Below are 21046 nucleotides of genomic sequence, written 5' to 3' on the forward strand. Positions count from 1 at the left end.
GATGTCTGTGATAGTATGAGTATGTGTGATCCAACCGCATGTGAAGAGTACTTGCAAGGGCTGAATAGCATGCAGTGAAAACACTCTTCAGCACACTGAAGGAAGTGAAGTAAACAACCATGAAATGCAGCCGGCTGCATGAATGTTCCACTCCGCACTCCTGAGTGCGTCATTCTAATATTGGATCCTATGGACCCGCGTGCTCCCCGATAGCCTAAAAGAAGCAGTGGTCATAGGAGGGCACCTCTGGGGACATTCAACATGGGAGAACCAAGCCTTTTAAAACACTGACTTCCTTCTCTTTCCGCCATCACGTCAGAGGCACACGGAGGCAGTGCTGCGCCAGGTCGAGGGACATCATTTTTTTCTAATAGTCTCTCTCTTCTTTGGAACGAACAAACTGGCAATATTCCCTCTCATGGACTCGAGGGGTTCCAGTTGCTATTTATCTTGTCCAGTAAGGCATTCACTCTTGCCACTTGTAGCTCATCAAATATTGTCCTAAGTCTTAGGAAACATTCATAATGGCCTCCCAAAGGCCACAGGACCCAGTTGGGAGACCTACCGGTACCTCCAAATGGAACAACCACGCTCAAACCCAAAAGATATCTGACTAGGTGAAGACACTGCTTCCTTTTGCAACACATGGGCTGAGGGCAGGGACAAAGGGACTCACCACAGTGCCTCGTACTGCCTTTGATCTGGAAGTTCTCTCATCTTCCCACTTGACTGTGAGGTTCTGTGCAGAGAAGACCACGTTACAGCCCTTGCAATGCCTGGGGTGTAGCCGATGCTCAACAAGTATTTATAAACATTGCATTTAGTATTTCTGTTATTTTACTCGATAAAATGGCCCCCCAACGTTTTGAATTTATGAATGACATACCTTCCACACCTGCAACTCAGCGACACTAACTATTTTCCTATGGAGGAAATAGGGACTTGGCTGATGAAAATAAAAGTCACTGAACTAAGATATTTAATGCTAGGTATAGATATACGTGACAATTTGTAGGCTGCTGACCCATCCTAGTATTTTAAAGAAGGAAAGAAAGTAGCATAAATAATACAATTATGCAGTAGTGATGGTTTTAAGAAAAAATACATATTTGCAAAACTAGAGAAAGACTGGATGATTCCTTTAACTTTCTTCTCAATACCCATTACTACACACATTGAAAATTACAGTAGCTTAAAGAGTGAAAAAAATTTAAAGCCCCATTTTTTTTTTTTTTTTTTAAGGAGAAAAGAAAATGATGCTGGGTTTGAAAATCACACCTGTGGAAATCTGACCCGTGGCTTTTTTGGTGGGTGAGGCCTACACTGGTTCTAACCCCAACTAATAAGAGTCACAGGATTTCAGAGCTTTCTACAGAAGCACTGCTTGAATTCTGTAATCTTCCATTCTGAGGTGCTGCTATTAACAAAAGCAAAATTAGGCAAAAAAAGGGGATTTTGCAGCCCAGGATGATTTGAGGAGGTACTGGCACAACTGCAGAGATATCCTTCTCACCTGTGCCTGCCTCACACCCAGGCCCATTTCTTACCTTAGTGCTCAGTGAAGTGTTACAAAACGTGAGCTGTTATATATACAGTAAATCCAACAGGGGAAGGACTACCAGATGAAGTAATGCTTCTAAAGTTGGAGCCAGTGAATTTTTTCCCATCTCTCTTTTTCTCTCTTTCCTTCCCATAGAACTGCTCTCAGAGAAGATTATGACAATCACCTAGTTAAAAGCCCAAAGGCTTCCATATTCCTAGGTTTTCATTTATTCTTTTTAATCAAAACCAAGAGTGGACTTTCCCCCTCCATTTGCCAGAAATCCCCGAATTCTCCAAAGCAGAAGTGGTGCAATTCATACCCTCACGAGATAGTGTTTCCAAATCATTCTCTTGCAGACAGTGTTAAAGGCGAGGAAGACTGGAAGCTGTCCCCATGACAATCAGCTGGAAGGCTCAGAGAGAGTCCTCAGGATGATAAAATCCAACATTTGAAAAACAGAAGCGGAAACACAGTTCTGTTAAGGCACTGCCACCCTCACCCTTGCACACGGGCTTTGTCTGATGCTGTGAGAGACATGATAAGTGCTCCACCTTTGAGCCTTGGTTAACGCTACTACTCCAGGATCCTCATCACCCAAGAAAGGTCCTCCCAAACCGGAAGCTGGAGCCAGCAGTTGATACTCAGGGGTTTCCAAACAGAACTCTAAGGGGTCTCTTATCCTTGCGTCAGCAGAATTAGAAGCAGCCATCCACTGCCTTTGGAACATCATGGGAGTTGGAAGAATGGATCTATAGCAGCAGCAGCAGCAATGAGAAGTCAGCATACTAGGAACAGAAATACCCCCAGAAGGTCCAGAATATAACTAGAAAACTTATTTGCATCTGCCTTAGTTTTTGTACAATCGGTTGTTTCAAAAAATATACTCTCTGAATAGTTTAGATCAAAGGAAGCTGAAAGGACACACGGGAAAGCTGACACCCAGGATCTCCTATAATACTAAGCACTGCATGCTTTCTGTAGTGCACATCTGTTTTTCCACAGCCCACATTCTCTTTCCTGGCTACAATGTATACTTGGGGGATGGTCCTGCTGAGTGACGGGGAAATACGCTGGGCCAAGGCAGGATGCTCTTCCTAATGGAAGGTGTATTGTTAAGGAAAAGAAGTTCATGCAAGTGATCTCGAATCTGAAGATCTCTCCCCAGTCCCCAGATGATCAGGTAACTACACCATAAGAGAGGGCACATCATGAACCCAGTGTTTGAACATTTTATTAAGCCTCAGAATGATTTAGCATTTCTGTGAGAGGGACCTTACTGGCAACTCAACCCTGGCTTTACTAAATAAGGGACGCATCTTCTTAACAGATTTCACTACTTGCATAACTTTTTACTGACTTAGTCTGATAACTTTTTACTGACTCAGTGTTCCGTCAGCATGCTGTATGGTTAGTATATCAGGAATCAGTCAAACGTGTTGTCTGAATGAATTTACCAGAGACTTAGAGTGGTCGTCCACTCGTTCTACTGTAATGCTTTTTGATAAGAGCGTATTCATCAGAATAGACATTCTTACTCTGCGTGCCCGTGAGGGGCAGAAATTTACTGAGGACAGCATTAAGAGCCAATTGAAAGACAAGTTGGCAAACACACTATGTTTTCCAAAGCTCTCAATTGTGGTGGAGATATTAAATCGATTTTATGATTAAAAGTAAAATTTTTTTTCTGCCTTCCTTCGTCAATCATTTTGGCAAATTGGGATACTTCTCACTTAATATTTGAATATATAAAACTAATTTCTTCAAAGTGTTTCTCTTTCTGAATATCCTCTCTCCTTAGCTCACCTGGTAAAGAATATTTCAGTCCTACTTTTAAAAAGTCACTATGTTTGTGATATGTGTGTAATCATCCTTAAGATTAAGAACAAATTAATGCTGACTTGTCACCCCCTCTTTAAAACTGCTTTCGATCTTGGAGGTGGTAATCCAACATAAGCCCCAGAAACAACCAAGATAATCTGACATTTTATGTAATTACAGTTCTTACTACCTCGGGCACATATATTTTATAGGTTTCAATGAGCAATAAATTAGCCTGATGGAAATATTTGTATGTCATATTGACTTTCAATATTCCTTGTCAAAAGTGCCTTTATACTTTGAAATTGTTTTGTTTGTTTAGGTAGCTTGTGTTGTCTGGAAGGCTAGAATTATCATAAGAGAGCTTTTGTCACTATGAGTGATAAACCGTGTAAATAGTTTTAAAAGTTGTCCCCTAATGTCTATTTGTTTTGCAAATCTGCAGCAATTCTACTAATAATTTTCAATCCTTATTCCTTCCACCTTTGATTTTTCTCATTCTCCTCTGTTCTGTCTTACTGAGCTGTCAGGTACAGAGAGCTTCCTCAGCTAAAAGATCCCAATAAAAATCAAAGACTAAGCTGAGTCTATTGGAGTCATCATGAATTCCACTCCTTTTTTGTGGTTATTGAATTTCCTTTTTTTAAACGCACACCTTTAACTTTTGTGTTGTTTTTGTTAACATAAACCAGATTCTAAAATTTCAGACAGCAAAACCAGTTATTCCAAAAAAGCCAATACTGAGAAATCAGTGAATCATTGGTTTTGGTTCACCTGTGGAATGAATTATGTTTTTTCCCTATTAACTGATTAGTGATTTTTCATTTTTTAGTCAATCTAAAAAAAAATGCCTCTTTTCATTATTACCTGCCTTTTCTCAGTACGCAGCATGGCAGTACAATTGACAATGAGGGGCTTTGGCACATTTCTTTCCCAGTTGGTCAGAGATCCCTTTTCTCTTTTCCTCATCCTGAGAACAAGAAGCATTAAAGCATGGCCCAAGACAATGCTGTCACATCAGGAGTGGCAGAGGTGTTTACTAGGATCACGATCCTCTCAGCTTGGCCTCAGAAGCATCTTCTGAAGCCCTGGGTTGGATGTGGAGACCTGACATAAGAAAAAAGACTTGGGAAGTCCTTTATCTGGCTCTGCTCCCACCTCTCCCACAAAAGATTAAACAAAACTAATGGGATACTCTGAGGTGCTTCATTGCCACTAAACTACACCCATGAGTTTGTTTTTCCTCTGCTTGATCTTGTGAGGCCGGTGAGGGCCTCTAACTTGATTAATGATGATCATCCTATAATAGTGACTGGGTATGGTGGTTTAGTGTGAGTTTTTGACAAAGAAAATTAGGCTCTGAAAGACATTTCTCATCAGAAGCTATCTAAATATTTAAATGCATTTAAAAGTTACTTCTGGGAAGCATATTAAATTGGCCAGTCATTTAATCATTTGCTAAATGTCAAAGCCTATAAAATCATGGTATAATGTCACCCTGACATAAAGCAACATCAAAATTAGTGCATCATCTATAAAGTGAAGTATCATTTAGCTTAAGTGACAAATTCTATTGCCAAAAAAATACCACTGTACTTCTAATAAGTGACACTCATTTTAATAGACCCTACAAAAATACAGTATTTTCAATGTCCCCATAAAACAGTTAACTTACAAATATTACTCTCAGAGCTTTGGTGACATCACTATGTGACACTATTGTGAAAATCCTAACAAAACAATTGGGACAGTAGCATGTAAATTCATTATAAATATTTAAAAAAAAGAGCTATGTGAAAATATGAGAGAGAATGCATACAATGAACTCTGGGAAATTATTCTGGAATTTCAAATGAACATTTTAATCAAATTAATGACTAATATATAAAAGAAATATTTTTAAAGGATTATAAAATTAATTTTGATCATTTACAGAGGAAAACAGTTCCAATGTAAAAATAACTAATTCTATATTGAATATGCTTGTCTTCCTCTTCAGTGAGACAGAATTTGATATTATAGACTTTGAAACTTTTTGGGGAAAAAAGTATTTTCTCTATTTCTGCTCACAAAAACAGGCACTGAAATTAATAATACAGATAGACCATGGCTCTGAGAAATTATATTTGAAGTTTCATATTTAAATACCAAAGTTTGTTTTATCACCCACCATAGCTTTCTCTAACAACAGTTTTTCTTAATGATAAATTTTATCAATCCCCCGAACTCATTTAAAATGATTTAAAAGTAGCAAATTAGATAAAGCAACACACAAATAAATTCCACATTTACAAGTAAAGAAATCACAGGGGCTACAGTTTATAATCAACATAAACTTGAAAGAAATAAAGCAATACCTTTCCTGCCACCCATCATTCACTGCTTAAATTTGTGGTGAAAAAGATTTATCTACAATGACCTTTAGTCTGCTTCTTAACTCTTCATATGTTGTAATTAACTAAAGGCATTGAACAAATTAGTTTGTACTATTTTTATTCAGGTCCCAGAGATAAATGGCTAATTTATGAAATATTTCACTCTGTGTTATGAGAATTTAGCAAATGAATATGGAACCAAATATAAACACTTTATACCATATGTACAGTTACTCTCATAAGGCATTATCATGTAATTTTTATTGAAAAAGATTCAATATAGTAAAGTCTTATTTTAAGATATATTTTCTTTCTCAATCCGAGATGTTTAGTTTATGAAAATATTGTTTTTCTCTATACTCTTTTTGTATATATGCCAACATATACCTTGTGCTAGAAATATTTTATGGGAATTATAACTCTTCATATTTGTGTTTTCTATATAAAGGCATATACAACTTTGAGGCAGTGTTTCTGATGGAGAGCAGAATTCGTAAAGAGCTTGTGTGTGCTTCCGTGCTCCGAAATTATATGAAATCCACTTCAAGAAGAAACTTATTTGATTAAAAACAAAAACAGAAACAAAAACAAAACTGCACCAATGCACAGCCAGAGGCTGACAATTAAAACTAATACATAACCACATGAACATCATATTTATATAGTTAACATTTTTAAGGATGATCAGTGCTAACATATAGTCTTATACATTTGGCACTAATGTTTGCCATTGGTCCAGCAATTGGCAAAATTTGTTTCTATGTATAAATTTATTTTTGAACATTAGGTCTGGCTAGACGTATCTTCACTATTTATAAAAAATATTTAGACAGTAAGCTCACGTTGAATAACTAGGTCTACTGTGTTCTGGAAACTCTTCAGTAGTAATACAGCTTTTTCATGTTCCATATGTACAAAACTATGTCCATTTGCCTGTAAACACACAAATAAAACAGGACAATCAATACAGGATACTTGTTTATCACTTTATCATTGTTTTAATAATAAGATTCAAGGGAGTACTGAGCAACCAAAAGTTACGTGTTTTTAAAATTCACAATAGTATTATAACTATGGAAACAACTAATTAATCTCACCCAGTTTCAACTCAATTTATTAATTCAACAAATATTTATCAAGTATCTAGTATTTCCTACCTAGGGTCATCCTGGTACAGTCCCAGCCATGTGCTAATCATGGAGATACACTGGTGATGAACAGATAGATACACTTGAAATATGGTAGCTGTTCTGTTGTTGTTCTAATTTGTTTTGTTTTTGCAGGAACTTAATGGAGATGGTTCGTAAGTGTCCATAGGACCATTGCCTTTTTTGTCATATAATCACTGTTGTAAATCCATCATCTTTATGGATGATGTCAAATATTTCACTCATGCAAAACATATACTATAGTTAAATGTTATTTTTGACTCACTGAAAATTTCTTAATTTATACACTTTTATATTAAAAAATACTATTTTTATTTCCCTCATTGCTAAATGCAAATATATTCATTATTTAAACCGGTGGTTCCCAATTCCATCTGGAAATGAATTAATTTCTGTGTGGTCTAGGCTAATCCTGTTATTTTATAAATGAAAGAGTTGCACCTCAGAGAGGCCAAGCAACGTGAGTGAGAACATACAGGGAGGGCCGACTCATCTGATACCATAATATTCCTTCTTATTTCTCACAATGCTTCACTGAAATAACAACTCTGCAATTGCTTCCAGTGATCTGAACTGATGTTTCACTGATCATGGTAAAATATGGGACTGACGCGCTACCTACTGCGCTAACAATGCACCTCATGGTAAAATAATGAACATTTTTCCCTTAAAAATTATTGCTATATCACCTACTAGCTTAACCCCTATATGAGCTTTCTCTTTAAAAAATAGAAAGACCGGTCAGACTACCTGGTAGGGCTGTGCTAGGAGCCCTGAGAGGGAATAGGTTAAAAAGGAGAAAACTTTTAGGGTAGAATCTATAAATTTGTCAACTGATTGGATAAGGGTGTAAGGAACAAGCAAGAATCAAACTGTCCTGCCATGAATGGAAAGTGGAAACCTCAGCGAAACAACAGGCTTAGTTGGCGAGACAGCAGAGTTAGTGGTACTGGCAACACAAGCAAGGAAAATGTTGATCGTGCATTTAGAAATAAGAGACTGGAGTTCAGGAAGGAGGGCAGAGGGGCAGCATCGCAACAGCGGTTAGCTTTGACTGTAGTCTGGTATTTACCACACAGAACACCGAGAGGGTTATCAGAACATACCTTTCAAAGGGAGCATTGTGGAAGAAGGGAAATCTAGCTAGAGGGGCAGGATGGGGTTGCGGTTTGGATGTGTAGAGCAGAACTGACCTGCCAACCTGGGCATCTAGGAAAATCTGTCAGAAGTGAGGGAAGGAAAGGTGAAACAGAGCCAACTCCTTCCTGCTAGAGGATGGCAGAAAGCTGGCTCTAGCCTGACGACTGAACTAAAGAACAAAGATTCTCCCGAGAACAATGCGTTGAGGGGCTAGAGGGACAGGAAAACTGGGAGGAGGAGAAATAGAAAGGGTCATCCTGAAGGGGATCAGGGTAGAGTGCTCACAAAGGGAGCAAGAAATCCAAGGGGATCAAGTATTTTCTAGGTGTTCCAATTAACCTAGCTTTCTGCAGCACAGAGGAAAGAACAGGGAAAAGGTATAGCTAGATTGATTCTGGTCTCGAATCTGGGTCTGTTTCCACATTTCCAATAAACCAGGCTTCAAGATGTCAAACCCAAAGTCCAGGTTCCAATTCAAGGCTAGAGAGACCCCTTGTATAAATTAGCTTTTAACATCGCTTTAAAACATCAGCTTTTAGTTTTCATGCTTTGTAAGTACAAATGAGAGTTATGTAGTTGGAAACACAAATAAAGATCCGATTTCCCAGTAGGAAATAAGCAGGTTGGTAAATTAGATCACTGAGTCAAATAAACATTAGGACTCTACCTGTAATTCTAGTCCCCAGAAATGTTTTGGATCTAAATCAGAGCTTTGGTGAATCTCAAGAGACCTATTTAAAAGACCACAACTAGGGGCTGCCTGGGAACCTACATTTATGCATTTGATATTTTGAATATACATTTAGTATAAATGCAAAGATGATCTGAAGAATAAATGCTAAATTAGTAACATTTTAAAATATATTGCCACATTTGGCTACATACATGTTTTATATAAACACAGGGTCTATCATGGATTATAATAAAACATGTGCAATTTTGAGGAAATAGCAACTTTATGAAAAATGAGAAATAAATGGCTTATTAAGTCAAAATGAAGCTAATAAGAAAACAATCTAGGAAAGAAAAGATATCCTGAAAATTTTATGCTTCAAGAATATATAATTAATGAGTTTCTGGCTTTAGCTGATTTCAAAGTACAGATGATCATATTACTATAATTTTTATGTTATTTCCAGAATATATCCTTTGTTGTTTTAATTCCACTTGACATCTGTGCCACAAAATGTTTTTTTAATTTTAATTGCCCTTTTTCATGATTTGGACATGAAAAGATGGAGGGTTAATGAAAATAATATTTGCAATTCCAACAAAAAGTAGAGCTTTGCAGTTACAGCTCATCAATTTACTGTAAAACATACTTGGCTTCTGGATTTCATCCTCTTGTTCCTTCCTGGATTTATCTTTCATTTTCTTCTGGTAAATGTTTGGTTAAGTGGATAAATTATGAGTGTTTATACTACAGATTTCTCCAGAGGACGCTGTAATTCTCCCAGGAATTTTGTTGTATTCTTATTATTCAAAGCTTTATATTAAAAAAGTAGTTTCTGAGAAGGCTTGGCCACAAAATTGGTGGGATTATCCAGTCAAGACAGCAGGATTCTTTTTTAGAATCCAGAAGAAAAATGGGATTAGAGACTTGGTATGTGATTTGAGGATGATTTGAACTCACCTTAAAGGACAAATATTTAAAGGGCCAGGACACATGTATTTTATATGTTAGATATACATTAGTAACCTTGTATTTTGAATGTCTATAGTCCTTGGGATGAGGGAAAACAGAAAAGTACCAGCAACCAAATCAGAGCTGCAGGGAAAGTCTTCATCTCTTCTAACCCTGACAGACAGACATTATTAGACCAAACAGTGAGAATCTTAGGTAATTATAATTATGTTTCACATTAGCTTCCTGGAATTAATTCCCACTGCAGAATTTTGATCTGCCAGAGCACTCTCATTAAATATTAGGATATTTTTAGAGCTGAGCACACTGTATAATCAATACTACATTGACTGTATGCCAAGTCACTTGAAAATTTTTCCTTTCTATTAAGAATCTGAACTACAGGCCTTAAATTCTTACAGTTCCCAAGAAAAATTTACTTTGCACTTTTTAAATGTGAGAAAGTTTGAAGTCTTAGTGACTTTTACTGCAGTATTAAAAACCTTCATGGAATAAAACATAGATAAGAATTTTTCTTCTGTCTGGTGCACACATGTACTGTAGTTTGAATGTTTCATGAATTTAGGCTCAAAAAAAAAAAAAAACAAGAGATGGCAAGATAGAAAAGACTGAACTGAAGACTTTGTCTATTATTTATATAGAAATTCAGGCATGGAACTGATAATACATAGTAATCCAGAAGATAGTTACCTTTCTTGTCTGCTTTGATTTTAAAATGACTGTTTTCTTCTTATCAAATGTATTGAATGAACATCTCTAACAAATGAATTCCCTATCTTGGTTTGCAAGCAGTTCTCCAATAAACTACACTTTATTTCTTTTATTTTACCACGAAAAGAACTGCACAATCAACCTCTCATTTTCAGGGGACTCTTTTCAGCCAGGTTGGTCTCTATTTTGGTGGAGAACTTGCTGTTAAAAGAAGGCAGACTGGGAATTGATTTTTAACTACGTGTTTGAATTCAGTATTTTTCCTGTCTCTGCTCTGTGCAGTTTTGGACATGTCTACTCCCCGAGCTAGAATGAGTGAAGGCAGAAACAGTTACATTCCCTATTACACTGTTCACACTGCTTGGCACAACACTTTGTACATAGTGGGCATTTAACCCATGTTTTCCAAATCAGTAAATAGTAAATGGGATGAATATGATGCTATCAGTAAAATTTGCTCCAATCAAATCAGTATTCCATAATGGAAGAAGCTGAAATAAATTATTTAACTTCTGTCAACAACAAATACCTCGCGTGGTCACTGTGTGTTATAAGTGACAGAACATGGGTGCTTAAGTAATGTTATTTTTATTTCAGCCAAATTATGGAAGTTAGAACCAGCTTAATGAACTTGTATTTATTGGCTTTTATGTTTTACTTAGTACCTCAATATTATTTTTTTTGATTTGCAGAAGTATTTGCTCAATCACTGTTAGTTATCTGTGCTGAACTGTATACATTATGAATAAACCAACTGGAAATAGATATGCAGTGAAACTCTAGTGTATAAAACCATACACATTAAAAAAATTATTTTTGGTTGTCTTCTAACTAAACTATTTAAATTTTTTTCAAATATATCATTATAAGCAATAATGTCTCTGAACACCGAGTTACATGATACTGAATCCCCCCGCCCCCAACCTACTCCCCCTGCCCACCTTTCCCTCAGCCTTTCCGATGTTTTTGATTTTCAACCACCAAATAAGATCAACTGTAGAGAAGTGTTCACTTTTTTAGCCTTTTTGGGAAATGTTTTAGTGAAGTTTCCAAATATTTTAAGTTCATTTCTTTAGGGGTCCCACACTTCATTCTAACCATAACCTGGCTTTTGGTTGTCCTCTTGGGGAGAAATTTTTTAAAATTTAGAGAAATAAACATCCTGTAACCCATTCTTAATGACTCATGATAATAATTATGAACATGAACAATCTTTGGGATAAAGCTGTGAACCTAGTTAGTTGCTTTGATAAGAAACAGTTCCCAAAGTGTGTTCCGTGGAAGTGTTTGATTGATGTTGCTTAAGAGGGTTGTATGCTTAAACATATTGGGAAATATAAGTTTGTAAGATTTCCCAGGCTCTTCTTACAGCCACAGACTAGACTTAGAATATTGTGAAATTCTGAAACAAGAGATAGAATCTGAGGTGGCCTTGCAACTTATTTGAGTAAGAAATTCTATTTCAAAAAGATATCTTAAGGGATTCCATTGGGAAACACTGTACTGAATGACCCTGCTGTACTTTTTGAATTTTTTTTTTTTTTTAAAGATGTTCCTCTCTTTTCCTGGACAGTGAAGCTGTTGGCTATGACTTCTTGCTTCTGGCAATGTGTCTGGATCCAGAGGCTTTCTTCTTGGTGGTCTGGAAAACTAGGCAAAAGACTGCAAGTATGAAATAAAGTCTCTCTTACTAATTAAAGGCATGCGATTTACTGCGTGGGTTTTGTGACAGTAATTATGGCTTCTCAAAAGCATTTTGTTTGTTTGAAGTTGTTGGGTAAATAAACTTTAGCTAAGTAAGATAATATTGTTAGCAGCTAACCACAGCACTGGTCATTTAAAGAGGTGTAAAACTCCCATTCAGACCAGGAAGATGTAATTCAGTGGTTGTATACAGATATGGCACCGTATGTCTGTACACAACTGACCCAGCCATCCACGGACACATTTCATTTAGACTTCTGGGAAGTCTAAACTTTCTTTTCACATTCTGTGCCTTGAAAGCTGTAACTCACTATCTCCTTCTCCATCGCATCCCTATGCCAAGCCACGTGCATGTCTGAATTCTGCATCTCAGTGAGAAACTTTAAAACCGTAGGGTTTTCCTTCTTCACCCCTGTGATCCCTCTCCCCTCTCAGACTCCATACTCCCCGGTTCCAAGCCTCTCACCTCTGCCCCGAAAGTCTAGCCCACAGGCACTCCTCCTCTTAGTCAGCCTCCTTTTCTCTCTGTTTAGCCTGGAGCAACTCCTGCTCCACCAAGGGGAAACCCTCTTGATGTCCTGCTCTGACCCAACCTACCAGCAATGAACTGAAACTTGACAGATGTATTTGTTGATAGTGGTTTCTTGACTTGTCTATATGAATTGCAGGACCAAGGTATTTCAAGAGTAGATAAAAAGGGAAATATCTGGTTTGTCTGAATTATCATCTCTTTGATTATTCTATTTTGGTATCTTAAAGATATAGCCACAGACTAGGAATAGATTTTGGATTAGAAATTCCAAGACAGATGAAATTATCTTCAACTGGGTATCATATTAATATACTTTATATTAGAAAAGTCTATTTTGATGACTGGTAAAATATGGATGTCATAAACTGATTATAAATCATTTGATTTCTCTTCTGCCAAAGCTAGGCTCTTGTCTAGGGAAGGGGGCAGGTAAATGAGGAGGAGGAGGAGGTTGACTACCATGATAAAATAGAACACAACGTATTTACAAGTGAACTGTAGGCTGTAACTGTGAGTCATGTTAACTCTCAAGTACAGTATATTCTTTTTTTTCCAGTCTATTCATCTTTTCGGCAGAGGTACTGTAATTAAGAGTTTCCTATATTTAAAGATGTTTTAAATTGTAAACTGTATAAGGAATTAGACTGAATTTTTTTAACTGGAAAGAATGTTAATAAAAAGAGACTATGATGTTAACCAACAAAACTTCCACTTAAAATTGGTCAAATATCAGCAGATTCACATGGTTAAGCTGAATAACATTATTATTTATGGTCCATGTGCCTTCACTTGTTCTCTCTCACTCTTCTAGAATTCTGCTTAAGGCAAGGCTGTGAGAGGTCAGTTCCCCCAGCACAGATTTCAAGCCATAGTTTCTTAAAGCAAAATGACTTCCTGTGCTAAGCATGAGAATATGCTCATTAGTTATAGTATCTATTCTAGGAAAATGAAGAGTAAAATGACAGAAGAATTATGTGAATATGTTTTAATTAACACCATCCCTTCCTGTATTCAAATAACATGCTCAGAATACCATAGCAGAATAAGAAGAGACTAGTAGGTAAAAAGAGTTACAGAAAAAGAAAGATGGCTCTTACATAATATATTCTGGGTTTGAAGGAAATTTGGGGAGGGTCTGTCTCTTTTGCTGTTGCTACTACTGAGTTAGATCAAACCGAGTAACTGCCATCACTTAAATAGGCGCTCAATCGTTGTTTTTTTAGTTTTTTCCCTTTTCCCTTGATTTTCCAGGTTTTAAATTGTCATTATATTTTGTAAGTAAATTTTCTCCAGGAAGGATATATTCTAACGATCTTGTAAGTGACAGATAACTCAACGTTGCAAACTCATTTTTCCCAGTGCTCTTTAAACTGAAAGTCCCAGTGTTATCAAGAGACAAGAATATAATTTGCTTTCTTAGCATCTGATATTGGCAATGATTTCAGCTTTGAATTATTAGCCATTTTTGTTTCCTTCAGAGAGTACAATTGGCCACTTGTGCTTTTTGACTGGTATGAATGAAACTGTAAATACAGCCATTTAGTTGACTAAGGCCTATGTGTATTTTTCTTTCACTGAAAATGGACTTTGATTTTATTGTATTAGACACAAATGAGTTCTGTTGCCAAAAATAAAAGGTTACATCCTTGATAGTCGTTTGTGGAGAGAAGAGACAAGCAGGTGCAGCTCTTCTGCAGTTTCTGTGGCTTTTAACCGACAGGCTTATAGTTTCTCCTTAGTTCTTGCGTTAGGAGTTCGTTCCTCTGTGCCCCTTGCTGTTGCTCGCTACCTCTCACGGACTAGAAACACTAAAGCCCAGTTTCCCCACACTGCACCCTTCTGGAATTTCACAGCCAGGAGTGTTCTAACCCTGCAACTAGATATTACCTTCATTCTCCTTCCCCTTCTGCAGGATATCTACATCTGTATCTACATCATCTATGTCCGTGTAACATTTTTTATAGCCATTTAAGTATATTTATTTCCTGAATCTGGAGGGGAAAATCTTTCTTTTATTCTATCATGGATGAAGGCAACTCCCCAAACTTGTCTCAAGCTCTGGAATGCTTCTCTACTCAGCCTGGCATTCTAAGACATCAGAGATCTGAGATTAACCGGCTTCACTTTTTACAGACTCAAGATGATCTCTTTGAAATTCAGTAGAGAGGAAAACAAAAACAAAAAAACTAAAAAAACTAGCCATTTCCTTTGCTAAACAGAAGCATGTGTCAAGTGTTAAGGAGTTACATTGTCAATTTGTTCTAGGCTGTTTTCCACGGAAATTGATAAAATTGAATTTTTGAGCAGGAAGATCTCAGATGTAGTATAAACCACAGTTCATTCTACACATAATGAGTGTGAGTTCTACAGACATGATATAAAATGCTTAAGCTCAAAGGGCTAGCTAGGCAGTTAAAAATATAGAACTTTGATAAAGTGGTAGAGAAATTTTAAAAATTACTTTATATGTCTTTTTTTGTTTCAATGTTTTGACTCCAAAGAACTACTGCTGGCTTGGTTTTCTGCCTGAATGGAATGGACTTGGACGTTTTGGATGGTATTTCTACTGATATTGCCACAGGCTGGGGCAACTCTTAGTCTTTTCAGATAATTACTATTTTTGAAGACTTGAATTTTCATGATCTTGCTAATTAGTTTAAAATATTTGTGAGAATAAAAGTTAAGGCAGTTTATCTATCATCTATCTATATTATATATAGGGCTTCTACTTTTCTAGGATTTTTTGAGACAGTTCAATAAATATGAGGTAAAAGATCTCAGAGATGAGCTGAGTGGAGCCTTTGGAACCACCTGACTAGAAGGCTACTTTCTCACGCATCCTGTCTTCCCAGTGTCCTTACATCTTGTTTATTATGTTGAACCATTTTTATAATTTCTGCAGATGATCAAATCTCTACAATGTTAGACAGTTCCAACCAGTTACATAATGGGAAATTTCTGCGGGGGGGTGGGGAGGTTAAGTCAAAATATTCAATCTTAAATAAATTGACGGTACTTAAGAGCCTTTCCCTGTGATGTAGGAAATGATTAAGTGGAATTGAATTCAGAAAGGACAAAGAATGCAAAATGGATGAGGCTATAGTAAGCATCTATAACTAACTGTGCACTGGAGCGACCCTTTTCTGATATGCAGAGCTTTAAGTTAGAGAAACATCTTTTCCCATCACATAATACATCTGTTTATTTATTTACTTTTGTGGTGGGGGGTTAATTAGGTTTATTTATTTATTTTTATATTTTATTATTATTGTTAACAGAGGTACTGGGAATTGAACTCAGGACCTTGTGCGTGCTAAACACACACTCTACCACTGAGCTACACCCTCCCCACCAGCACACAAAACATTTAAAAAGACCACCTTATATACAGCTGAACTTGTGTTCAAACATCTGAACAGGGAGATTGGAGAGCTATAACCACGTATTTCATATTATTCAAACAGCAATAAGCTTACTTGTAAGAAATTACATATGGATCAGTCCTTTCTCCCTTATCTAAAATCACATACATACTCTATTTGGGTACTTCGATATTCTTACTTATACTTGATAACTATGCATAGATTCTTGTATGTATCGATTCTTCTTACATTATCAAATAATACCATTCATTTAAACAAAAATATGCAGGACATCTGCCATGTGCCAAGTACTGGGAATACAGGATTGTAGCAGACTGAATTGGTTTCTGATCTGACTCTCAACCTCCAAATAATAAGGGCAAATAAGAAATGTAAGAAGAACTTACTTTCAATCGTTTAAGTCAAGTCATTCAACTTAATAACATGTGTGCATATTTGCTGCAGTGTTGGCACTGGAAAGCACTGCTTTTAATATGTCTTACCTGAAGGATCTTATCACCGGGCTGCAGCAGGTTGGATGCTGGTCCATCAGGCTGAACCCTAGTAACAAAGATACCCTATAAGTCAGAAGTAACAGAGGTTAGGATTATATTTTCAAGACCTAGGCTTACTTACAAAACTTTTCATTCACACAGAAAACAGTGAAACCATTAAAAAGTTTACACATGCAAGCTTCAAAGATTATTATAGTAAGATTATTATAGTATTTTAAGCAAGGCACCACTCTCTAAGTTTAAGACAAGCAACATCTTTACTTGCATTAAAAAAGCTCATTTTGTTTTTAAAGTGTACTTCTGATTTATAAATTAATTTCATGGCATATTCTTAATTTTTTAAATAATTTGAAATATGATGCTAAACCATCTTTTGTACAACTTTCGAAACTTTCCTAAGTTACCCATCATTGAAAATGTCTCCTATTTGATAGATTGTAAATTCAATGTACACTTTAAAAACTTTACTAGAATTACATATAATACTGGTTTATTTTAATGATTATTATTTCATATGTTACTGAGAATTTTAAAATAGAATGAACAAATTAAACATAAGAAAATTCAGACATGAATTTTAAATATAAAGTTTATGTATACATAGTTACAAAATTCCAAAATTGATTTAGTTTATAGAAAAGTCAAATTAATTTTGCTGGCCATGTATACAAAGCAAACATTTATTGAAGGTCTACCATATGGTAGGCATTGAATGCTAGTGTTATTGAGATATACAGAGTATAATTTTTGGCTTCAATGAGCTCACAATATGGTAGGATAAAAGTCAAGAAGACCAACAATTATAAAATGATGGGACAAGTGTTGTAATATATATTTGAAAAGTTGCATCCAGTTTATCTTTAGTGTCAGGGCTTCTAATTATGACAGAAGTATAACAGATTATTTAAAATGTTGCATTCAGCTTATCTTTAATGTGTTGGGGCTTCCAAGAGGAGGAGATGTCTGGCAGCTGAATCATAAAGGACAAGCAAAAGGCATCCACACAGATAAGGAAGGGAATTCTGCATACAAGGGACAGCACATACAAAAGTCCTGCTCCACTCAGGACACTGCAAGTAGTCCTATTATGACTGCAGTGGTTGTGGAAGGATTTGAGCAGAAGGGGTTGGGAGATCAGATCAACCCCCCCCCCAAAGTAGTTATGGCCAGGTCAAGATGGGCTTTTAATAGACAACCTTATCAGTTTGGGGAGCCACTGAAGTATTTTAAACATGATGGGGACAAGATATTAATTGACATTCTAAGAATGAACTGAGGAGTGGATACACAAAATGTGTATCTATTCAGTGGAATATTATTTGGCAATAGAAAGAATGAAGCACTGAGGACACTGACGAACCTTGAAAACACTATGCTAAGTGAAAGAAGCCAGTCACAAAAGGCTACACGTTGTATGATTCCATTTATGTGAAATATCAAGAAGAGGCAAATACATAGAAACAGAAAGCAGATTAGTGTCTGCTAGGGGCTGGAAGCAGGGGACCAGGAAATGACAACATGTACATATTTCTTTTTGAGGTAATAAAAGGGATTTGAAATTAGATAGTGGCTATGGTTGCACAATTCTGTGAATATATGAAAAACCATTTAATTGTACACTTTAAAAGAGTGAATTTTACGGTATGTGAATTATACCAATACAGCTCTTATTACTATTTTAAATTCCTAAGTATTAATAGAAGATAGTATTTTAATGTCTCTGCCTGTTATTTAGAAAATAATTTCATTTGTTGATCTGTAAACTTAATGACTCTCACTTCAGCTGATAACTTTGTGTATGTATATGTGTGTGTGAATGTGTAAATGGTTTAACAAACAAAACCTCATTAAAATATTTCTATATGTTTTAATTTAGCATTTCAGATTTTTATGAAACATTAATTTAAGGCTGCTGAATGATGTTTATCTTTCTGATTTTAATGTTTTCCTTCTCAAAATTGAAACTACAGATAGGCATCAACATGTTAAGAAAACTGCACAACTTTAACGAGTAATTAGACTTCTGGAATTTATCTTAAGGAAATAACTGCGTAAGTGTGCAATATATATTTACTAATATATTCATCATAGAATTATTTGTAATAATAAAACTTACAAACCACACCTAAATAATAACAGGGAATTGATTAAATAAATGATGGTAAATCTATACAATAGAATGTTATGTGGTCATTTAAAATGGAGTTCTGGATGGCGATATAAAAGTACTCTAGTGCTTAGCAAAACAAGCTAGTTATGAAACAGTGTGTGTTATATAATACTATTTTTGCTGAAATATGTTTATCTGTGTATTTGTATGGGGAAGTATCTGAAAGGATATACTCCTAAACATGAGCAGTGGTTGTACTGGGTAATGAGACATTATATATACACATATATGTATATAATTTATTTATTTTTGCTGATCTGTGTTTTCTAATTTTTCTACAATAATTAGACACTACTTATAGCATTAAGAAAACAGTAACAAAAAGTTAAGAAATTTAGATTAATGGTGCTACTATTTGTAGTGCTGTTCAAACAGCTAGTTTAGTCAGTTCAGTTGTACAAATGGTCAGTTCAGAAGGAAAACTGGTTGTTTGAAAAAGACAGTTAAATAAGGCACAATGTTGAAACCACTGGACAGTGAATGGCACTGACTATGAAAATGAATAGAATCTCAACAGCCCTTTTCAAGCTGGGCACATAACTCTCATACTCCATCAATCCAGGACACCGTATGTGTATGCAGTCCCCCTGGTGGTCCCCCCTTTGCTCCTGGGGTCTCTGTACACAGGGCAATTGACACTATTGCCCAAAACAAGCTCTGCATCTCTGGGTGCTGAAGGTGATGTTGTTCTGACTATTACTTTATCCCAGCAGTCAGTCTGTGCTACCTAGTTAATTTTGATTGCCTTTCATCAACTCATTTTATGGCAACAGTTTTAATAATGTTTGTATGAATCCAGACCATAGGAGCTAAATTATGGTCCTCATATCTGCAGTGCTGAGAGGAACTAGCAACACTCCACAACCTGACTGCTGAAAGAATACAAATGTAGCGTCTGTGGCAGGTTTAATTTCATCCATCACAAAGCTCTGCGGGATTCAACCGCTGTTCCGAGGGCTCGCTTTGAAGCTTACCCTTATGGTGACCTGAGTCTTCTGGAGCATTTATTGCTATTTTCTAAAGCTTTAATATTTCTTTTCAATCAATAAATTTTATCAACAAAGAAATTGCTACTGCCCATTTGGTATGGTTTCCTTTTTTTCTATATGTATGTCCTATCAGCCAGCATATGGCCACATTAGTCGAAATGGATAGGAAGCAATGAGTGTGTTACGTTTGATAAGGGTCCGTAGCATTCATTATCTGTGGAGGTGGAATGCTTCCCAAAAGACTGCCTGAAAAGGCCAGTGCCCTGATTTTGCACTGTATTTATGTATATAAACAGTGCCATATGAAACAGACTAAATAACTCTGAACCCATTTTGTGGTTTCTGTTATGATGAATATTGATGAGAAATAATGAAAACTTTGACACTGTTTTGAAAAAGTTCATTGTAGCACTGTGTCACCCTTCAGCAAATCATTTTATTCTGACACTTCAAAGCATACTTTGACACTAGTGACAGATTTTGGTGAGAAATCGTTATCATTAGACTATTCATATTCTGAAAATTAGAACAATAACATCCTTCTGTTTGGTAAAAAGCCATCTCCTAACTTCCAAACAGCAGTGAGCCATCTTGTGTGTATCAAAGATCCAAACCATGGCATCTGATCAATTTTATAACTGTTGGCAAGATCTACCATATGCTCATTTCTTGTAACGTCTGGCAGAATGTTAAATGTGGGACAGGCTATCATGCAATACATTCAAACTGGTGAAACCACCTATGTACCTAAGGCTATTGCAAAACCATTTTGCCCAAGGAAAGGAAATACCTCAGTAACTCTTTCCCAGTGAGTAGTGTGTATTAGATGTTTTTTTTTCTTGTTTGTTTGTATTTTTGCTGCTGCTGTAATAAGTTACCACAAACTTAGGTTAGACATCTAAGTCAGTTCTCACTGGGCTACAACAAAGGTGTGGTTGGCAGGGCTGCATTATTTCCGGGAATTTCCTGGGGAAACTGCTTCCTTGCCTTTTTCAGCTTTTTAGGAAGTGTCCACATTCCTAGGCTCATGGTTCCCTTTTTCCATCTTCAAAGTCAGCAATCGTGTGTCTCTCTGACCATTCTTCTACATTCACATCTCCTTCTGACAATGGCCTCTGACCACGGCCAACAAAAGATTCTGTTTTTAAGGACCCGTGTGATTAGATTGGCCCTACCTGGATCCAGGAAAATCTCATCTCAAATTTCGCAATTTAATCTCACCTGTAAATCCCCTTTGCCATGTAACGTAACACATTCACAGGTGCTAGGGTTAGGATGTGGCTAACACATCTTGCTTACTATGTAGTGTAAGAAGTGAGTAAGAGCATAGCTCTGGAGTTAGCCTGTCTGTGTTCACCATTTATAAATTGGTG

At 36.3% G+C, this 21046-nt stretch overlaps 1 protein-coding gene across 4 annotated transcripts in view; it reads right to left on the reverse strand.

Annotated features, from left to right (window-relative positions):
• Nucleotides 1-4147: 4147 nt before the first annotated feature.
• LRRC7 (leucine rich repeat containing 7) overlaps nt 4148-21046 on the reverse strand; it is a 430080-nt gene continuing 413181 nt past the window's right edge. For all 4 annotated transcript variants that reach the window (XM_064493462.1, XM_064493461.1, XM_064493460.1 and 1 more), the window contains 3 exons: nt 16503-16577; nt 6579-6669; nt 4148-4468 (listed from right to left, as the gene is read on the reverse strand). In XM_064493462.1, coding sequence (XP_064349532.1) covers nt 4407-4468; nt 6579-6669; nt 16503-16577 — 228 coding nt within the window. In that variant the 3' untranslated portion in view covers nt 4148-4406. The remainder of the gene's footprint in view (nt 4469-6578; nt 6670-16502; nt 16578-21046) is intronic.

Source organism: Camelus dromedarius, chromosome 14, assembly GCF_036321535.1.
Source record: "Camelus dromedarius isolate mCamDro1 chromosome 14, mCamDro1.pat, whole genome shotgun sequence".
NCBI classification, from domain to species: domain Eukaryota; kingdom Metazoa; phylum Chordata; class Mammalia; order Artiodactyla; family Camelidae; genus Camelus; species Camelus dromedarius.